Here is an 18,053-nt window from a genome sequence, read left to right as displayed (position 1 = left end):
TGCACACGCACACGCACACACACACGCACACGCACACACGTATGGCCAAAACAAAGGATTAAACCTAATTTTAACCATAATCATTTAACGCACACATATACATATTTTTAAAGATTGACAGACATCAACACCAGGAAGCAAGTTCTGATCAGAGCAGTTTAAAAAACAACTAAAGAAAACACTCGGAGCATGAAAACCTGTGCAAACACCACACCCAGTGTCAACACACTCCACAGTCTCGCAAGGACATTAAGTGTTTTTAAACAATCCTGAAACCGGATCCAAGTCCTGATCACCAAGCAAAATCTAATGAATTTTCACAGAAAATGTAATCTAAATCTAACATTTACATTTTATTAATGTTGCTTTTAAACATAATTTATTTTATAATTGTGCTGTAATTGAATGTTTAATGTGTTATCAAGTAATTGTTTAGGAAAGATGATGTCCTCAAACAAACCTAAATATGACAACAGAAAAATATTGAAAGGAAAAACAACAAATTTTCACTCCGCTATTATCAAAATAGTTGATTGACTCATTACAGGTCCTCAAATAAACACAATTCAAAATCTATCCTTCACTATTTGAGACAGATAGACAAAAGAATACAATCAAAAACAACACATTTCTCAATGGCACATGAAGTAAAATAAGTTAGTAAAACTTTATTCTGTCTCACCAGTAAAATATTGTCCAGCAATGTCCCTTCTTTTACTGGTTTTAGTTACTACTTTGGCCCTGTTTTCATGAATAATTTGCAAAATTACTACATTTAAACTTTGTTTTTGAGGCTTATGACAAGACAGTCGTTGCCTGAGAGCATGTGTGTATGTGTGGATTTGGCGTTCATTCTCTTTTTTTTTTTTAACCCTTGATCAAAGTGATTTTATGACTTCACGAATAATGATTCAATACCGAGTCCAAAACATGTGAACCAATGGGGTACATTCCATTCTAAAAATAAAAACCAATTTTTCATCTGTGCTGCATAAATTTAATGGGATCTATAATTTAATTTGTTTTGGGTCACAATGTTCCCAAATTGTGCAATCAAGGCATTTCTAGAAAATGAATTGTTTTGGCAGAGATAAGTTTTGATGAATGGAGAGAAAGGACCAGTAGGGTTCGCTGCACATCAGCAACATTCTAAAGAGGATTAGATAAAAGATATTAATAACTATGGAATTTGACCTCCACAGATCATATGCAGCGTGGATGCTCTGACCTGAAACAGTAAAAACACATCCACAACAAATCTGGCTATTTTCTTGAAAATGTCAAAACCTCCCTGTTTGAATAAGTAAAAAAATAATGGTTTTAAATACTGCAAAGAAAATTTACCCTTTCATTGACATTTATTATAATCTTGTATTTAAATCCACTTGAATCCAGCTCCTTCAAGCGAAAATCAGTGCTTCCCGCAAATGTCCAAACATTCAGAATCACCCCATTTTCCCCCATAACATTCAGCACAGTATCTAAAACGATGCAGCTCGTGTCAACTATTTGGGTCAAGTGAACAATTAATCACACACATAGATATAACAGAGAGATATACGCTAACAAATTACTACAAACATTCTTTGTACTTAAATGGATTCATCCAACTGTCTCACGAATCATCACATCGTCATATACACCAAGCTAAAAATAACGAAACAGCTTTTTATCTAATATGATTGATTGCTGGGCTATATTTGCCCATATTGGAAACATCATTTGTACAATAACAGTATAGTTTGAAGAAAACGATATCAACCCAGAGACTTTGTTGTTTGCCGTTGACAAGATTATTCTGCTGATGTGGCACACGGCTTATGAAAAAGTCAGTTTGGATCAAAATTCCTTATTACTGTGAAGTTGAAGCCAGATTACAAAGTAATCTCCAACTTTTAAAGCATAACATTGAGCTTATACTGCAATATGGCTTTCAGTGTGGTCAGCAAAAGTCTTGATTCATCAGTAATAAATAAATCAATTTTGTGATATTGTGAACATTTTCAAAATAACAAGACTATAAATTCCTAGAAACGATTCCAATTCTTTAAAATAGTGTTTGGATGAAGTAACAATGGCACAATCAAAAGTGGAACTCTACAAAAGTTTTAAGGGGCCACAAGAGTGCGACTTCCTACTTTGTCCACAAGGTGGTGTTGTATTCCACTACTCAGAACGCACTAATGTCCCAACCTGCAGTGGTGCACAGTCAAACGTGTACACAATAATGCTGAACAGCATTTACTGACACATACAGAGAAGGAAACCTTATGAATCCACAAAGAGCATCTAAGTTGTTACAGTCCATCGACCTAATATACACATGCAAAGAAGATAAATATTGAGTGTGAGAGGAAAGTGTTGTATATAGGAAGAATATATGTACAAAGCAGAGAGAAGAGAAGTTACTGTCAAAATACTGTCAGACAAGTTCATGCAGGCTAATCTTCTGCACTTAGTTGTTAAGCAGTTACTGAGCAGTCTTTGCTCAGGTGCGGTCCCTGAAAATTGCAGCAGTGCCACCCTGGATTAGAAAACAGGTGTAGATCTCACAGTTCTAGATCTCACAGTTCTTGCAAATTAAAGGTCCTTCTCCAAGTTGCCTTTTATTTCTAAAATCCTCGAGAAGATAGTTTTCAGTCGATTCCTGGTCTTTCTGGAAGAAATCCAGGTTTAAAACTCTACACAGCACAGAATCGGTTATTTTAAGAGCTTTCAACGATCTCTTCTTAGCTGCTGACTGTGCTATTTTTGTGCTTTTAGATCCAACTGCTGCTTTTGACATAGTGGACGATGAGATCTTGAGCTGCTCTCCTTTAGAGCGCTGAGTGGGCATTAGGGGTTTAGCAATGGAGTGCTCCAGGTCCTACTTGACAGACCGAACGTTCTGTGTCAGTCTTGGTGACTCTGTATCCTCCTCTGCTGCTCTCCGGTGTGGGCTCCCTCAGGGCTTCTCTTCACTCTCTATCTGCTTCCACTTGGCTCTATACTTAGGAGGCACAACATTGTCATCCAACTGTTCGGTAGATGATCGTCAGCTTTATGTGCCTCTTAAAAGAAAAACATTTTTTTCCATCCAATCATTTTTTAGGTGTCTTGACAACATAAATGGTTGGATAGCTATTCACTTTTTAAAATTTTAATGAAAAGAAGACAGAAATTATGGTTTTTGGATGATCGACTGCTTCTGACTGTGCCAAAAAGTAATCTCAAGCTCTGAGGGGACGATGCATTTGCTGTTGCAGCCCCAAAACAGTAATCAGTAATAATCTGCCTGTGCACATTAGACAGGCCTCTGCCCTTTCTTTTTGTATATCTCTTCTTAAAACTCATCCCTTTTCATTGGTATTTGACAACATTTAAGTACTTCATTTTATTTGTTTTAATTGCCATTTATTGTATGGTTACTTGACGTGGTTTACCTCATCAAAAATGCTGCAGAGTTTTGGTCAGGTAATTATATATAAAAAAAAAAATAGTGCACAAGTTAATCATGAGTTGTTCATCATGATATTTTTTATGACATTTCTAAACATAATTTCTCTGTAAAGCACATTGGTTCTGCTCCTGCTGTTTTAAATGACTTGATTTTTACACACTTTGCTCCTCAGGCAACTTAGCACTGCAAAGGTCAACATGAATGTTAATATGAAGTAAACTTTCTTAGGTCAGATAAAACATAATATTTATCTGTCAATCAATAAACACTACTTTTAAATTACTTTTTGTGAATAATTCAGCACATTCAGACAAATATAACAGATGCCCATTTATTAATGTTGAGTGTTTATCTTGCTGTCCGACACCAACCTCTGTTGAGCTGTGTTTGACAACATAGTGATCGTTTGTGTGATTGTGGATCAAAGTTATCTGAACCTATATATTTATAGATCCAATTATTTTCTACATATTTTGAGAGTTTATGTAAACTAACAACTGTTTATAAATACTTCCCAATTGCTCTTCACAAGCAAAGCACAAGTTCTAGTGTAAATACAAAACTTCCTCCTCCATTTCCTGCACTGAACTGATGCAAATCACTTCCTGAAAGTCACTTTGAGCAGTGCAACTAGTTTATCCTCGGCACTTGTTCACACTGGCACTGAAAGAGTAAACAGGCTGTCTGCAGTCGGAGAGGCTGCTCTAAAAGGCGCTGTCTTCTGTCCTGTGACGCCTAATAAGGGTCGCTGCAGTACCAAGAGTTATTTACATTGTGCACCAACCTGCAAACCGTGAGTACGCTGCTGACACGACCAAACTTTGTAAATGAAATAGATGTTTTTAGTGCTATTATATTTGTTATAATATATTTTTCTCAGAAGATACTGATAAGTTGCACTAATAGTTGTGAGAGTTGCACTTTGCTTAATACTGCAGACTGGGTTGAGTTTTGTGCAGTATGTTTTGTATTCTTTTGTGTTTTTATTGTTTCCACACTCTCCAAACCAAATCATCTCAGGTAACCGTGAAACTACAAGTATGAACGTGTCTGTTGTGTGAAAGGGAAGCAACCTAGACACTAAAAACACTGTATAAATACACTTATCCGTCTTACTTCTGTCGATGATACATTTCTGTGAAACTTACAGAATAAAATAGGATTAACCCACATGTATAATGTATGCCATTGTTACACACGCCGCAGTTACAGACACGGCAGTGAACAGAAACAAGTTCACTGCTCCACAGGATTGCATTCCATTATCAGGGCAGGACGAGTGCAGGCACTTCCCTCAGTGGTGCACTCAACATACCATTTGACTGATTATCCTCCAGGTAAACAGAAACCAATCTCATTTTCATAACTGCCTGGGTTGTCTGTTAATGCAAATATCTAAGTTATAACCGGTTACTAATTCATCTTAATCTACTTAACAGCCTCAAATAACCTCAAAAAAAATTTACATTCACACTGATATTGTTGCTTCACAGGCAACAAAACAGCATCAGTGCCGCCCTTCATGAATAGGAAGTCACAGCGTGACTCATCTGACAAACCGGAAATTCTAAAACCAACAAACCACTTCAAGCTAAACTCTTGTAAATCAACTACCAACCTGGGTGCTACTTCTATTTACTTTTACCTCCGGGTTTTGATAACAACAACATCAGTTCATAGATGTTTCAGACTCAAGCCCAAAAGAACTTAAACAGTATTGCAACGATTTAATAAACATATGGATCAACCAAACTGGACACGTATTATTTACTTTCTAAATAGTAAAATGTGTGTGTGTGTGTGTGTGTGTGTGTGTGTGTGTGTGTGTGTGTGTGTGTGTGTGTGTGTGTGTGTGTGTGTGTGTGTGTGTGTGTGTGTGTGTGTGTGTGTGTGTGTGTGTGCGCAAATAAAACTAATTCCAATCCTAATATTTCACCTCCACGGTGTTAATCTAAGCTTTGTTTCTTACAGATCAAAAACCAATTCAAAATGAGTCGAAAAAGCGCGCCACTTTCTAAGCAGGATTCTACACCATGCTTGGGGAGAGGTGAGTAAATAATCCACAGTGTAAAATGAATTGTACAGGGTTCCTCCAGCTTAAAGGGATATCCTATATATGGATTTTTAAATGCCATTGAGAACTGCATGTGATTGTGTGGACAATTTAATTGCATGAGAGTTCCTGTCCTCACTTTTTGACATTTTAAACTTAATATTTAATAAGTAACAGTTACCCAAGTAAAAAATAAAACTGTACATGTTTAGTAAACTAAGAAGGTTTTTCAAATGTACTTCCCTTGGTCAGTCACGCCATGTCTCATTGCCCCACCTCACTGATAGATGCTTACATGTCAGCAGCCAGTTGTGACATAGCAGTTTGGATTAGCAGGCCCTGTTGCCATGATGCTCTCAACTCCCCAAAATAGAGGGTCACTCAAGACAGCAACAACGAGCAGGTGCATTACAAATACCGACAGCAGTCCACAAAACCAGCAGAGCAAAGCCTGACTGTGGCAGTTGGAGTGATAACACAGCAGAGAGCACATTGTTGGTCGAAGGCAGATACAGACACCACCAGAGAGCAGAGGACAGTCTTGACAGCACCAAGAGGATTCTGCAACACTTCTGAGTGGCAGATACATTAAAAAGGGGGAGCCACAGCTAAGAACTAGGGCGTCTAGAAGAGACAGAAGCAGACATATGAAAGCAGAGATACTTGACTGAACAGACAAAGGCTGAGAGAGCCAAACATGGCCCAAATCACTACAGAAGGTAAGAGATGAAGTTTTACCTAGTGGTTATAAAATTCTGGAGACACTAAGATGACATGTGATTATACAATTACTAGTGGGTTTATTCAATGTCTACAACAGTCACTATTAACAAGTAGACACAGTTGAAACAATATTGTGACTTTCTCAAATGTTCTTGTAATGTGCTACAGATTTATTCTCCCAAAAAGCAGATTGTCGTTGAAACCAGAATTGTATCAGATAGGTTAGGGGCCATTCACATGCAGCATCTTTTTCAAACAAAAATCCATAATTTCAACAGAGACATGGATCAGAGGCAGGCACAAATGAGAGGGATGGAAAAATCTTAACGTTTTGGAGCAAAGTGAGCATTTTCATAGCACCTTTTGATAGCACCTTTTGATACTCGGACCAAAAAAGTAGGTCAAACTGGTCTTTGTCAACTCTTAAAAAAAAAAAATGCACTGAGCCTCTATCATCCAGACAAAGCTCCTGAATCAGGTGATGAAGGATGAGAAGCATAAAGGCAACTTTTTTCTTTCTTCTTGCGTCACATATCAAATAGCAAAGGTTCTCTGAGTGAAACTAAGCACTAGTAACCTGCTGCCTATGTTTCGATGTTTTACTTGGTTCAGTGGGTTCAGCGAAGCTGCATCAACTTCCGTTATCTCAGCGGCTTCTCAAGGTTGCTTAGTAACGAGGGCATGACAGAACTGCAAAGCCACAAGCATCTTGGTTAAAAAAACCTCTGGCTTCTTCCCATGCATTTTTCAAGCATTCTAGGTACTGCACGTAAACGGACACCAACAAGGACCCTCCCAACATGCTCAGACTGTTTGGTAAAGGTCAAGTTTCAATAGCTGGATTATGTAGGTCAAGGTCATGTCGAGGCACCTCAGCTGTTTCAGTAGAAAGAGAGAGAACACACGTGGTGACAGGCTCGTCGGGAGTGAAGTGTTAGCCAAGGAACAGGCAGCACATTGTGTGCCATTATGAGGGCAACAGTATGTGGATACAGTTGCATGTAAACCACTAACGATGGTGATTCTGCAACAGAGAAGTTTGCCATCTGATATGAAAGTACTGAACGTCTCCTGCTTGTTGATTCAAATATCACCTCGAGGATTGATGCTGGAACTGGCCACATGTCTTGCAATGACTGCAATATTAATATTAAAAGTAACAGTGATGACATGGTCATCAAATTATCCAAACAACTCCACTACTAATGCACGATGGACAGCAAGTGTTTTTGTTTTTTAGTTCTTACACCAGGAAGATTAGGGCAAACAGCCAGTGCTATTTAAAAAAACAACTCCACTGTCCTTCACTGCTCTGATACCCACATGAATTCACAGGGAACCAAGTTTAAAATTAGATCCCAGGGCTCATGTCATGGTTATTTTAGAGAAAGAGGTCAATACAAATAAACATGACTGTGTTTCCATCAAAAAGGTCTTGAGAACCAAAAGTCTTGGTATGTTCTGAACTGCAGTTCTTAAAAACAAAGGCTCAGACGTTCCCTTTCTCTTTCAAATAAAGACTTTAGGATACATTAATGATCAACAAAGATCACACCCAAAACACAAACATGCATCAGAGAAGCAAGAGCCGGAATGCAAGATCTTTATGTTTTCCATTTTCTCTGTATTGCATACCATTCCAAGTAGAGGGGCAATGACCTCTCCTGAGGAGGGCAGCGAGGTCAACAGCCTGGAGAGTGATTAACTGTTTACTGTAACTTGCCTCACACACTAGCAGAACTTGCAGCCAGTCAGCCACTCGTGTTTACATGTTTACTGATGTGAGTCAAGGAAGATGCTTTACAAAACATGGCAAGTTCACTGCTCAGTCCACAACTTCAAATGTATAGCTATCGGTCTCAAGTTCACCTCGCTCATATTTTCATTTACAGCCTCAAAGATGTTGTGTCTTAGTTCAGTGCTGCCATATTTCATCATATTTATGGAGATGAAAGGTAACATGTTAGCAGGTATCTCCAATTCCAAAACCATTTCATCACATTGAAACTTTAAGCCTCTATTACAGTAAACAAATCAGTCACAGTTGACCTTGTTCCCACAGTTTCCTAATTAAAAGAAACGATTATTCCACTCCTCACAACAACCTAAAATATATTTTGTGCCACTGCTTTCATATAGAGAGCACTCCAATAAAGACAAACAACCCATGGGATGTTTTTAATCAACCAGGCAGGAAAATCTTAGCTTTATATCAGTAGTTTCTACTCCTTCTCAGTTACAGACACATATAGCTGTGTACACAACATACAGTTACTCTGTAGTTCTTTCTAATGCATTCCTGAAGTCAGTGGTCATGCAGTATAGTGGCTTGGTGGACTTTCCTCATACGCAGGTGCTGAAAGTGTAACAACAATCTTTAGCTGGAAGGGTTCCCGCGACTGACAGGCGGTTCTGAGCAAGTGAGAAAAACTCAGCATAACACCAGCCTTCTCTTTGTGGACATGTAATCCGGGGTGCACATGAGCATGTTCTGCATGCAGACTCTGTGGCCAAGACTGTGACTTGATATTTTAAAAACAATGACAAAGAAAACAAATATAACTCAGCCCTCTGCCAAGGCTGCTCAGTGCCCCACAGTGTCGGTGCACTTCTCTATCCTGCAAGGCAAACAGTTGTAAAAATATTGACTCTCTTGGGTCATCACATACATTTTATCCAAATCTCTCCTTTTGTTTTTAAATTATGCCGATCAAAAACAGACAAACAAATTTTTCCTAACCTAGTCCTAACCAAATAAAACGTTGTCCCTTGAATCAATATTTTTTAATTATAAACGTTCTGTCTCTCCCTTTAAACCAAGCTTTACTTTAAGACAAAGATCACAATGTCTAAAGTCAACGTTCTCAATCTCTCAGACATGCCACGGCATTTCCCAAGACTCTCGATGAGCGAGGTGGACGAGACGGTGCGTCGCATCGCAGAGAAGGTTTACGCCTCAGCCCTCAAGGAGGAAGACACCAAGGATGCCATGGCACTGTTCACGGTGCCGGAGGACTGTCCCATTGGTCTGCATGAGAACATGGAGAGGGCACTGCAGAAGGAGTTGGCTGAGCAGCAATCACAAGAAACTGTGAAGAAGTGGGACAATTTCCTATTCTGTACAAACCTTGAATCATCAAAAGACTACCAATAGTTTGACTTTGAAATTAAGCAGAATAGATCTGACTTTGTTAGGAAAATAACACTTGTTTCTTTTCTTTTTTATGTATCACTAGGAAGAAGAGTTTCATGTTGAAGCGCTCGCAGTCCATATCTTTACAGATACCGGACAGTTTTGAAGGGGCGGCGCCTGTGCCATCCCCAATGTTCCCTCTAGCCACAGCTGATCCATGTTTCCCACCGAGTTTCCCAGACTTCCAGAGAGTCACTATCAGCGGCGATTACTGTGCAGGGGTAACAATCCTCCAAATGAATGCTCAACTAGACATAATAATATGTGAACGCTTTGCTTCACAAAGCTTCAAGCAATCAAATACCATCATTTTCCATTTAACAAATTATTTTAACCGCTTGAATTTACAGACTTTAGGATGGCGAAAAAAACTTTTCTTATGTATTTCCAGGTCACAGTTGAGGATTACGAGCAGGCAGCCAAGAGTCTCCTTCGAGCCTTGCTTATCAGGGAGAAATACTCCAAACTGGCTTATCACCGCTTCCCAAGGACAATTGCCCGATTCCTCCGCAGTGCTGAAAATGAGAAGTGGCAGGAGGAGGACGAGACCTTGCCAGGTGGGTACAGAAGTGTTCAGGTTTACAATCCTGCAAAGTACATTTGCATACTCTGAAGTCAAACTTTGCCAAATAGGGGATCTGCATATCCAACAAAATCTGAAGGAGTTTCTCCAGCTCATTTGAGAGGAGGATGCAGACAGGTTTGTAGGAAGTGTAGAATGTACAGGATAAACAATAATTTAGTAGAAACACTGAGCATAAAAGAGGCTGATAAAACCCCTGCCAATTCCCATGAAAGGTGTAATTTAGTAAATGATAGAATCGCAGAGTAAAAATATGCAACATCAATTTGATGTCTAGCAATTTGAGCACAATCGCTGCTTTGGTAGAGATGAAGCTTAATGTAGATTAACTGCTCTCTGTGTTTATTTTGAAGGCTGCTGTTCATGTGTATCAGATAGTGTGAAGGGGGTATGATCCAAGGTTAGTCGCACTATTCTCGACTACAGACAGAGGCACGTTTCCAAATGCCTGTGCCGAATACAATCCAGCAAACAACAACAACAACAACAACAACAACAAGGGATAGATGGAGAAATAAAATGTGCATCTTGGAAGTATTAATTTGAAGCAAATCAATACCAGACAGAGTCAAAACGTTACCGAGACCTCATGTTAGTGAAACTGTACACAAATGTGTTTTTAAGTGTAAAAGACATGATGGAGAGTCATCCCTGCAGCCGACAGATGACATACAGATTTACAGCTTTCTTTGATAAAACAATAAGAGTTTAGTTATCAAAAGCAACAGGATTACCATTTTAATGACCAAAGAGAGGAAAATACTAGCCAGAAAAAGCATCAAAAGTTTACAGAACAAGCACACACACTCATCAGTTGCCAAAATGTAACAAAATGACAAATTATGTCTCAAATAAGGCTCAGTATTGGCAAGAATCTGGCGATACAGTACCATAAATACAATAAGCAAGTTCATATACTGCAATTTCCATCCAAAGCAAATGTAGAGTTTTTGTTGTCTCCTGAGAGTAATGGAAGGAGTGAGAGAAACAGTCAAACAGCCAAAGACCTGCTGCCTACCAGCACTTTAAATAATCAATAGTGTCACGCCATGAAATATTGTGATAATTAAGTGTAAATTTTTTTGCATGTCTCAAAACAGGTGTCCTTTTAAGAACATATTCCCATGTAAAATGTTGCTGTAATGCTGTAATTTGAGTTGAAAGATTTATAATAAGAAGTTAGAATACTGTTAATGTCCACTGAAACTCATTAGACACACTATGAAGCATTTTCTATAGTTCAAAAAAGATGATTGTTTCTCATGCACTGTTTTGTTTATTTATTTTGTATCATCTGTAGACATCTGGCCTGCTCCTCAGGAAGGGGAGGACCCATATTCCACAGAAGGAATTCCTGAGGACCTGAACTATGTGCTGCAAATAAAGGATGGAATAGTTCATGTTTATGATAATGCAGATGCCCTGAAACAGGAGCAACCCCACAGCCTCCCTTATCCCGACCTTGAGACCTTTGCCATAGACCTGAGCTACGTACTCGCGATGATAGCTGACGGCCCAACGTAAGAGCACATCATTTAAACATTCCTATCAATCCAAAAGCAACTTTACCAGTTTTAAATCATATTTTATGTGCATAGTTTCTCAAGCCATCATAAGCCAGCAAGGCGGGCCTGACATTTAGTATTTGAAAATGATTAAATATTTCTGTTGTTTTGCCTCAAAGGAAAACCTACTGCCACAGAAGGCTGAACTTTCTTGGTTCAAAATTCTACCTTCATGAAATGCTGAATGAAATGGCAGAGCTAAAAGAGCTGAAATGCGTTCCACACAGAGACTTCTACAACGTCAGAAAGGTTAGTTTGGCATTTTTCCGATTAGTGCTGCAAATAAACATAAAAAGTATCTCACATGGCTGAAAAATGTATTGTTTTTAAATTAAAATGGCAATTAGTGAATTCAAAGGTTGCAGTTTAGAACATATTTGATGATGTGACACATTTTATACTTAACTATCGATGGTTTACTTCTGCCTAAGCCATAAGTGATAGACGTATCTATTTCAATGTAAGAGATTATTTACAGAAAGGTTGAAAACTGCTCTTATAATGCTTTTATTTTGTTATTTATTCATCTATCACAGTCACAGCTTTTCCTATCATATATGCCATTTAAAACATTACAATACATGTTGGCCACCTTAACTTCTAGTAGTTAATAGTTTTAAAGTGAGTGAAGGTTGTTCAGCCTGAGCCACAGTGAAGGGCTGCTTCACTGCAGCAGAAGTAATATCCAAATTCACTGCCCGGAGTCTAAATACACTTCAGTTCATGTACCTTGTCCAATAAAAACCACTGTTTGCTTCATAGGTGGACACACATATACATGCTGCTGCTTGTATGAACCAGAAGCATCTGCTGAAATTTATAAAGACCACATACCAGACCGAGGAAGACCGCGTGGTTTTGGAGAAAGGCTCTCAGAAGATCACACTCAAAGATGTCTTCAGCAAGCTCCACATGGACCCATATGACCTCACAGTGGACTCTCTGGATGTGCATGCTGTAAGGACAAGTCCCAATAATCAGCTTTTAAAACATTACGCATTTCCAGTATCATTCCTTCTATAACTGTGCATGAATTACATGGAAACACAAGATCTTTGTGCCTGACAACAATTAAACTGTTGTTTTTTTAAATGACCACAGCACTTTTCACTGACCTGTGCTTATTAACACAAGGTTGCAATTACGCAGGCTCATGCGTTTCTAATGGTGTTACACAATCATTCTCAATGTTCCATGCAAGGTCCATTTAGTGTGTAATATGAAAACAATCAACAGTCACTTCACTGGAATGAGAATGTGATCATCAATAGGATTTATCTTCTCCTACAAATTACTCTCCTAGGGAAGACAAACATTTCACCGCTTTGACAAGTTCAACTCCAAGTACAACCCAGTGGGAGCCAGTGAACTGCGAGAGATTTACTTGAAAACCGACAACTACATCGAAGGAGAATACTTTGCACGTATAGTCAAGGTGTAGTATATGTTAATGTCATTCAAATGTTCCACACACACATCAGTGTTTTTGTGGCTTGTGATTAAAGTTGGGTTTAATGCCTTGATTTTACTAAAATGCTGAATGAAAATACATCTGAAGCTTCAGTTAACTGTCAAATTACAGCTCAGATTGGCAAATTTTCTGGATCAGAACACACATGTGACACACACATGAATCAAGCCAGGAGTGCGGCTAATAGTATCAAGCCATAAAATCTGCAATAAAGATGTACATAGAGCAACAGAGGGCTTTTTATTTCCCATTATTTTAAGTAGAAGTTCTCCCTCTCCTCCAAACACACTTCATCTTTCTTTGCAGTGTATTTTGTAGATGCTTTGCACCCACTGGTGGTGACGTCCTACAGGAGTACATGGATTTTCCTTCATGTCTGTTTCTTTTGGAACACAAACTGTTTCCTCTGTTGCTATTTAAAAAAAATGCAAAACAATAGGTTATCTGCTCTGTGAGTGATTGCACTCGTTTCCGCCTTATAAAGAAACATCAGCGGCTTCCTGTGGTTTGGCATGTGTTTTCAGGAAGTAGCAAAGGAGCTGGAGGAGAGTAAATACCAGCACGCTGAGCCACGTCTGTCCATTTATGGCCGCTCTACCAAGGAGTGGCAGGGACTGGCAACATGGTTCATCCAGCACAAGGTCCACTCACCCAACATGAGATGGATGATCCAGATCCCCAGGATCTAGTAAGCGCTCACAAAAAAAACCCCAGAAGACTAATGTGGTCATATTTACTCAAAGGGGAACGTAAACATTTGTAAAGTACAGTTTAAGGAAGCCCAAAGTCAAGTGGAAAGTGAACTTGGCTTGTTGAGTCTGTTAGGTCAAGTCCCCTGAGCAAGATACCCAATCCCCATTGTTAAGTGGACACTCTTAATTGACTCCAGCTACATCCAGAGTACTGAGTGTGCCGATCCCAAGCCCGGATAAATGGGAGGGTTTTGTAAAAAAAGAAAAGACATTCAGTATAAAAACCTCTGCCCTGTGGCGATCCCTCAAGAGGGAGAACCTGAAAGAAAGACAAAAATAGCCAAGATAGTTTACTAGAAGCTATATACGACTATTTCCTCTATTATTAAAGGGTCCAGTGTGTACGAATTAGTGACATTTATGGTATTTATGGTAAAGCTCCAAATTGTAAGAAACAAACAGACTCACTTTTACCTTTCCCAGTCACAACTTGGAACTACGGTGGCCGTCGCACACAAAAAAGGATGTCGTTCATCTTCATAAAACGAGGACCTTGTTGAAACTTAATTTAAGTTTTTTACCCTCATTAATATGACACACTGGACCACTAAACACTGAGAGGTGAACTATAAAGTAATTTGCTTGTTGTCACAGTTTATCAAATGCCAAGTAAATACATTTTCACAAATTTCTCAGGAAGATGAGGGAAAATAAACAGGAATATTAGTTTTTCGACTGGGAAGAAGAGCTGAATTGATTCATTTTATCTTGCAGTGACATCTTCAAGTCAAGGAAATTAGTACCACACTTTGCCAAGATGCTGGAGAACATTTTCCTCCCCCTGTTTGAGGCAACAGTCAATCCAAAGAAACACAAAGAAATACACGTTTTTCTGAAATACGTAAGTACTTCTAACAACTAAAAACGTCTTATCTTTAAATCTGAAATGTTCCGTAAAAGACTAAACAGGAAGCGTGCTTGGTTGTGTGCTTACATTATCTAATATGTTGCCCTACAGGTGACGGGATTTGACAGCGTGGACGATGAGTCCAAACACAGTGACCACTTGTTCACTTACAAAAGTCCAAAGCCTGAGGCGTGGACCACGGATGACAACCCTCCCTACACCTACTACCTGTTCTACATGTACGCCAACATCATGGTGCTGAACAACCTGCGCAAGTAAGTCCTGCATGTTCACCAAAAAACAATTGGTTTCATAACTATACATAATATCATGAAGCCTAATCAGTTACCATCACATCCTGGAAAAAGTCTTAATTTATAGGATTTAAAAGCCTACATGTGTTTGTCTGACATGTTCAAGCTGATTCCCTGAGGGGTAAATCATTCGTTATTATTATTATAGTAATAATAATAATATTACTGTCCTTTCCCAGGGAGCGAGGACTGAACACCTTCCAGTTTCGTCCTCACTGTGGTGAGGCTGGTTCCATTACCCACCTCGTCTCCGCTTTCCTCACAGCTGACAACATCTCCCATGGACTCAACCTCAAGAAGGTGCAGTACATAATACTAGAGTCAATACAAGTCCAGAGTCAACCATCGCAAAATTCTGTGATCACTGGCATTTGGTTTAGAATGAGGCGACTGAAAGTTGGTCTTGTTTATTAGCAAACTGTCAATGAGCATGACTTTAATAAACTGAGCATAATAGCAGATATTTTTCCACATGACGACCAACAGTACGACAAAGTTAGAGCTTACCATTAACATTCATCCCTTTAATATCAGGTTATAAAACTACCCTTGTAAGTCCTTTAAAATAGTAGATTGTAATATAAAAGTGTTGTCATCTCCAGAGTCCAGTGTTGCAGTACCTGTACTACCTGGCCCAGGTGCCCATCGCCATGTCTCCGCTGAGCAACAACAGCCTGTTCCTGCAGTACGCCAAGAACCCTCTGCGAGAATTCCTACACAAAGGCCTGTGTGTGTCGCTGTCCACCGATGACCCCATGCAGTTCCACTACACAAAGGTCTGAAACAGAACAACAGGGATCAGACATTAGTGGAGCAGAAGTAACAGGAGCTCATTTAGAGCAGCAATGATGTACAAATAAGCTACGTTTTATGGAAGTTGACATTCTCATTGTTACATTACTGCCTTCTTCTGGGTTTAATCATCCATCTGAATCTGCTTGCCCTGTCCCAGCATGTTAAGCATCACAGCTGATGCAAACACTAATTTACCATGGCACCTTGTTACCAGTGTCTCTTGTAATTGTTTTACAGGAGCCTTTGATGGAGGAGTACGCCATCGCTGGACAGTTGTGGAAGCTGAGCACCTGTGATTTGTGCGAGATCGCGAGGAACAGTGTGCTGCAGAGCGGCCTCTCACACCAGGTATAACTCTTTGCTTCATTAGTTGCCTCACTGGGTTCTAGAACTATACATGAGGACTTGAGAGGGATGATATTTTACTTCCACTTTGGAAAAGACTAGCTTTTGAAAATACTTCTTGCCAGGCTACAAGCAATTTTTGTTGGCAATACCACCAAACAATACTGATTTCCAAACACCAACAATACTGGTCAATGAGATATTTTTCTAGAAAATGAAATGGTCTCTAAATTGCCTCAAATAAATCTATCTAATAAAAGTTAAATGTTATAATGCATCCAATCCAATTAAATTAAGCCAGTGTACTGGGCAGTTAACATTGCAGCAAAAATAATAACCTACAGTCTGTTCAAACCATTTGCTTAATGAGTAAAATAACAGGTCAGAGTCAGACAAAGCAAATTAACAAATTAATTGACAAGCACGGTTCTGTACAAGGTACAAAAAATCCTGTCCAAAAATGTGTATTGCCACATCACTAGAATAAACTAAACACTTTATTGAATGATCCAAAATGAAACCTTCAAGTTCTAAGCAGACCACGTATCTGTACAGGTCGTCAAAAGCAAGTCAAGTATACGTGGTGCTTAAGGAATCGACCACGGTCTGAAAACCACCTGACACGTTCCATCTTTCTCATCCACAGGAGAAGAAACACTTCATTGGTTCCAACTACCTCGAGGAAGGACCAGAGGGCAATGACATTCGGCGGACAAACGTGGCACAGATTCGCATGGCCTACCGCTACGAGACTCTGTGCAATGAACTCAGTTTCCTCGTGGATGCCGTGAAGGCAGAGGTTGGCGCTAACCCAGCGGAGTGATCGATTACAGCAGCACAAATTGAAAATGTCGGGGTATAAGGTTACACAGCACAACAACTTTTTATTTTTTCCCCCCCACATCACAGCAAAATGGTGTCCTTACAGGCTTTTTGAGGGTTATTTAAAACTGCACTCGGCAGGATCGCCAAACAAAGGATGCTTGTCGAGTTTCATCCACATGGTTATTAAATTACTCATGCTTCAGGGCTGCTGTTCTCTATCCTGAGTTCATCTCATCAGATGACAGATGACCTGAGGCAATCTCTCCAGCTCTAAAACTCTGTACTCATATTGACCTTTATTGTATAACTCCCCTTTTATATATATATATATATATATATATTTCCTGTGTATGAAGTAGCTGCCCTTCCTGGAGTAGTGATCCAGTGCTGGATGGGACCTGTGTGCAGAGCATGTGTAACAACACCTGATCAGGTTCTAGCCCACGTTGGAATCAGATTTCCACTGTCATTATAATGTCAAACTGCAGGGACAACATGAGCTGATGTAAACACGACAATTGCAACAATTGCCCTGTGAGCTCAATGTGTCACCAAACACATTTCCTCCTCCAGTCCTTTGTCTACACTGCAGTGATTCCCAAAGACTGGGTCGGGAACCACAGATGGGTCACAGGAGATTCAAGTCTCTAATATAGACTCTTACTTTATGATGAAAGGTTGGTGACTTGGTGCTGCATGACTGAATTTTTTTAATTTTGTATTCAAAATTGTATTAATTAACTTCGTCTACGTCTACAGAGAACGTTCTTCACAGCAAGTATTTGACATATTGAAGTGTTTCAGCACAGGTGTTACTGATCACATCATGAATTATGATATTGTGCTTTTCCTTTTGAGACCTGTCCAGATGTCCGCCATAAAAGAGGGTCATAGATTTGGACAAATTAGAAAAACTAAATAATGTAAATTCTTAGAAGCAGCTGCATAGTGCATTTGTTCATGTGTCACTTTTGGGTAGATGTGTTTCCATAAATTGATAGCAAATGAAAAAAAGAAGATAATTCATTTAAGGCTGCAGTTACAATTAATTCAAGTCAAATGTGAATAGAGTGGACAGCCACAGATTCTTGGACAGGTGCGAAGTGTAATTGAATATAAATGCTGTTAGATTTTTCTTATCTTTATGT

The 18,053-nt window shown here is 39.2% G+C and overlaps 1 protein-coding gene across 2 annotated transcripts; it reads left to right on the top strand.

Annotated features, from left to right (window-relative positions):
- Positions 1-4,226: 4,226 nt before the first annotated feature.
- ampd3b (adenosine monophosphate deaminase 3b) lies at positions 4,227-18,053 on the top strand. Of its 2 annotated transcripts, XM_083894379.1 has the most exons (16): positions 4,227-4,232; positions 5,411-5,486; positions 9,092-9,314; positions 9,452-9,629; positions 9,800-9,965; positions 11,292-11,511; positions 11,676-11,805; positions 12,319-12,513; positions 12,860-12,991; positions 13,552-13,715; positions 14,494-14,620; positions 14,738-14,901; positions 15,120-15,240; positions 15,543-15,716; positions 15,973-16,083; positions 16,727-18,053. In XM_083894379.1, exons 2-16 carry the CDS (start codon positions 5,429-5,431, stop codon positions 16,901-16,903), a joined length of 2,340 nt encoding a protein of 779 aa, XP_083750505.1. In that variant the 5' UTR covers positions 4,227-4,232; positions 5,411-5,428; the 3' UTR covers positions 16,904-18,053. The 2 variants fall into 2 exon arrangements, with proteins under 2 accessions (XP_083750505.1, XP_083750506.1); XM_083894380.1 differs by lacking the exons at positions 4,227-4,232; positions 5,411-5,486 and adding an exon at positions 5,968-6,211.

This window comes from Microchirus variegatus (assembly GCF_963457635.1).
Source record: "Microchirus variegatus genome assembly, chromosome: 8".
NCBI classification, from domain to species: Eukaryota; Metazoa; Chordata; class Actinopteri; order Pleuronectiformes; family Soleidae; genus Microchirus; species Microchirus variegatus.
The sequence above is the reverse complement of the archived record's forward strand: the minus strand, read 5'-3'. Positions and strand labels throughout refer to the sequence as shown.

Coding starts and splice junctions, on each gene's coding strand:
- ampd3b (XM_083894379.1), top strand. CDS start 5,429: ATGAGTCGAAAAAGCGCGCCACTTTCTAAGCAGGATTCTACACCATGC. Junction 9,966..11,291: donor GGAGGACGAGACCTTGCCAG/GTGGGTACAGAA, acceptor TATCATCTGTAG/ACATCTGGCCTGCTCCTCAG. Junction 12,514..12,859: donor ACTCTCTGGATGTGCATGCT/GTAAGGACAAGT, acceptor TTACTCTCCTAG/GGAAGACAAACATTTCACCG.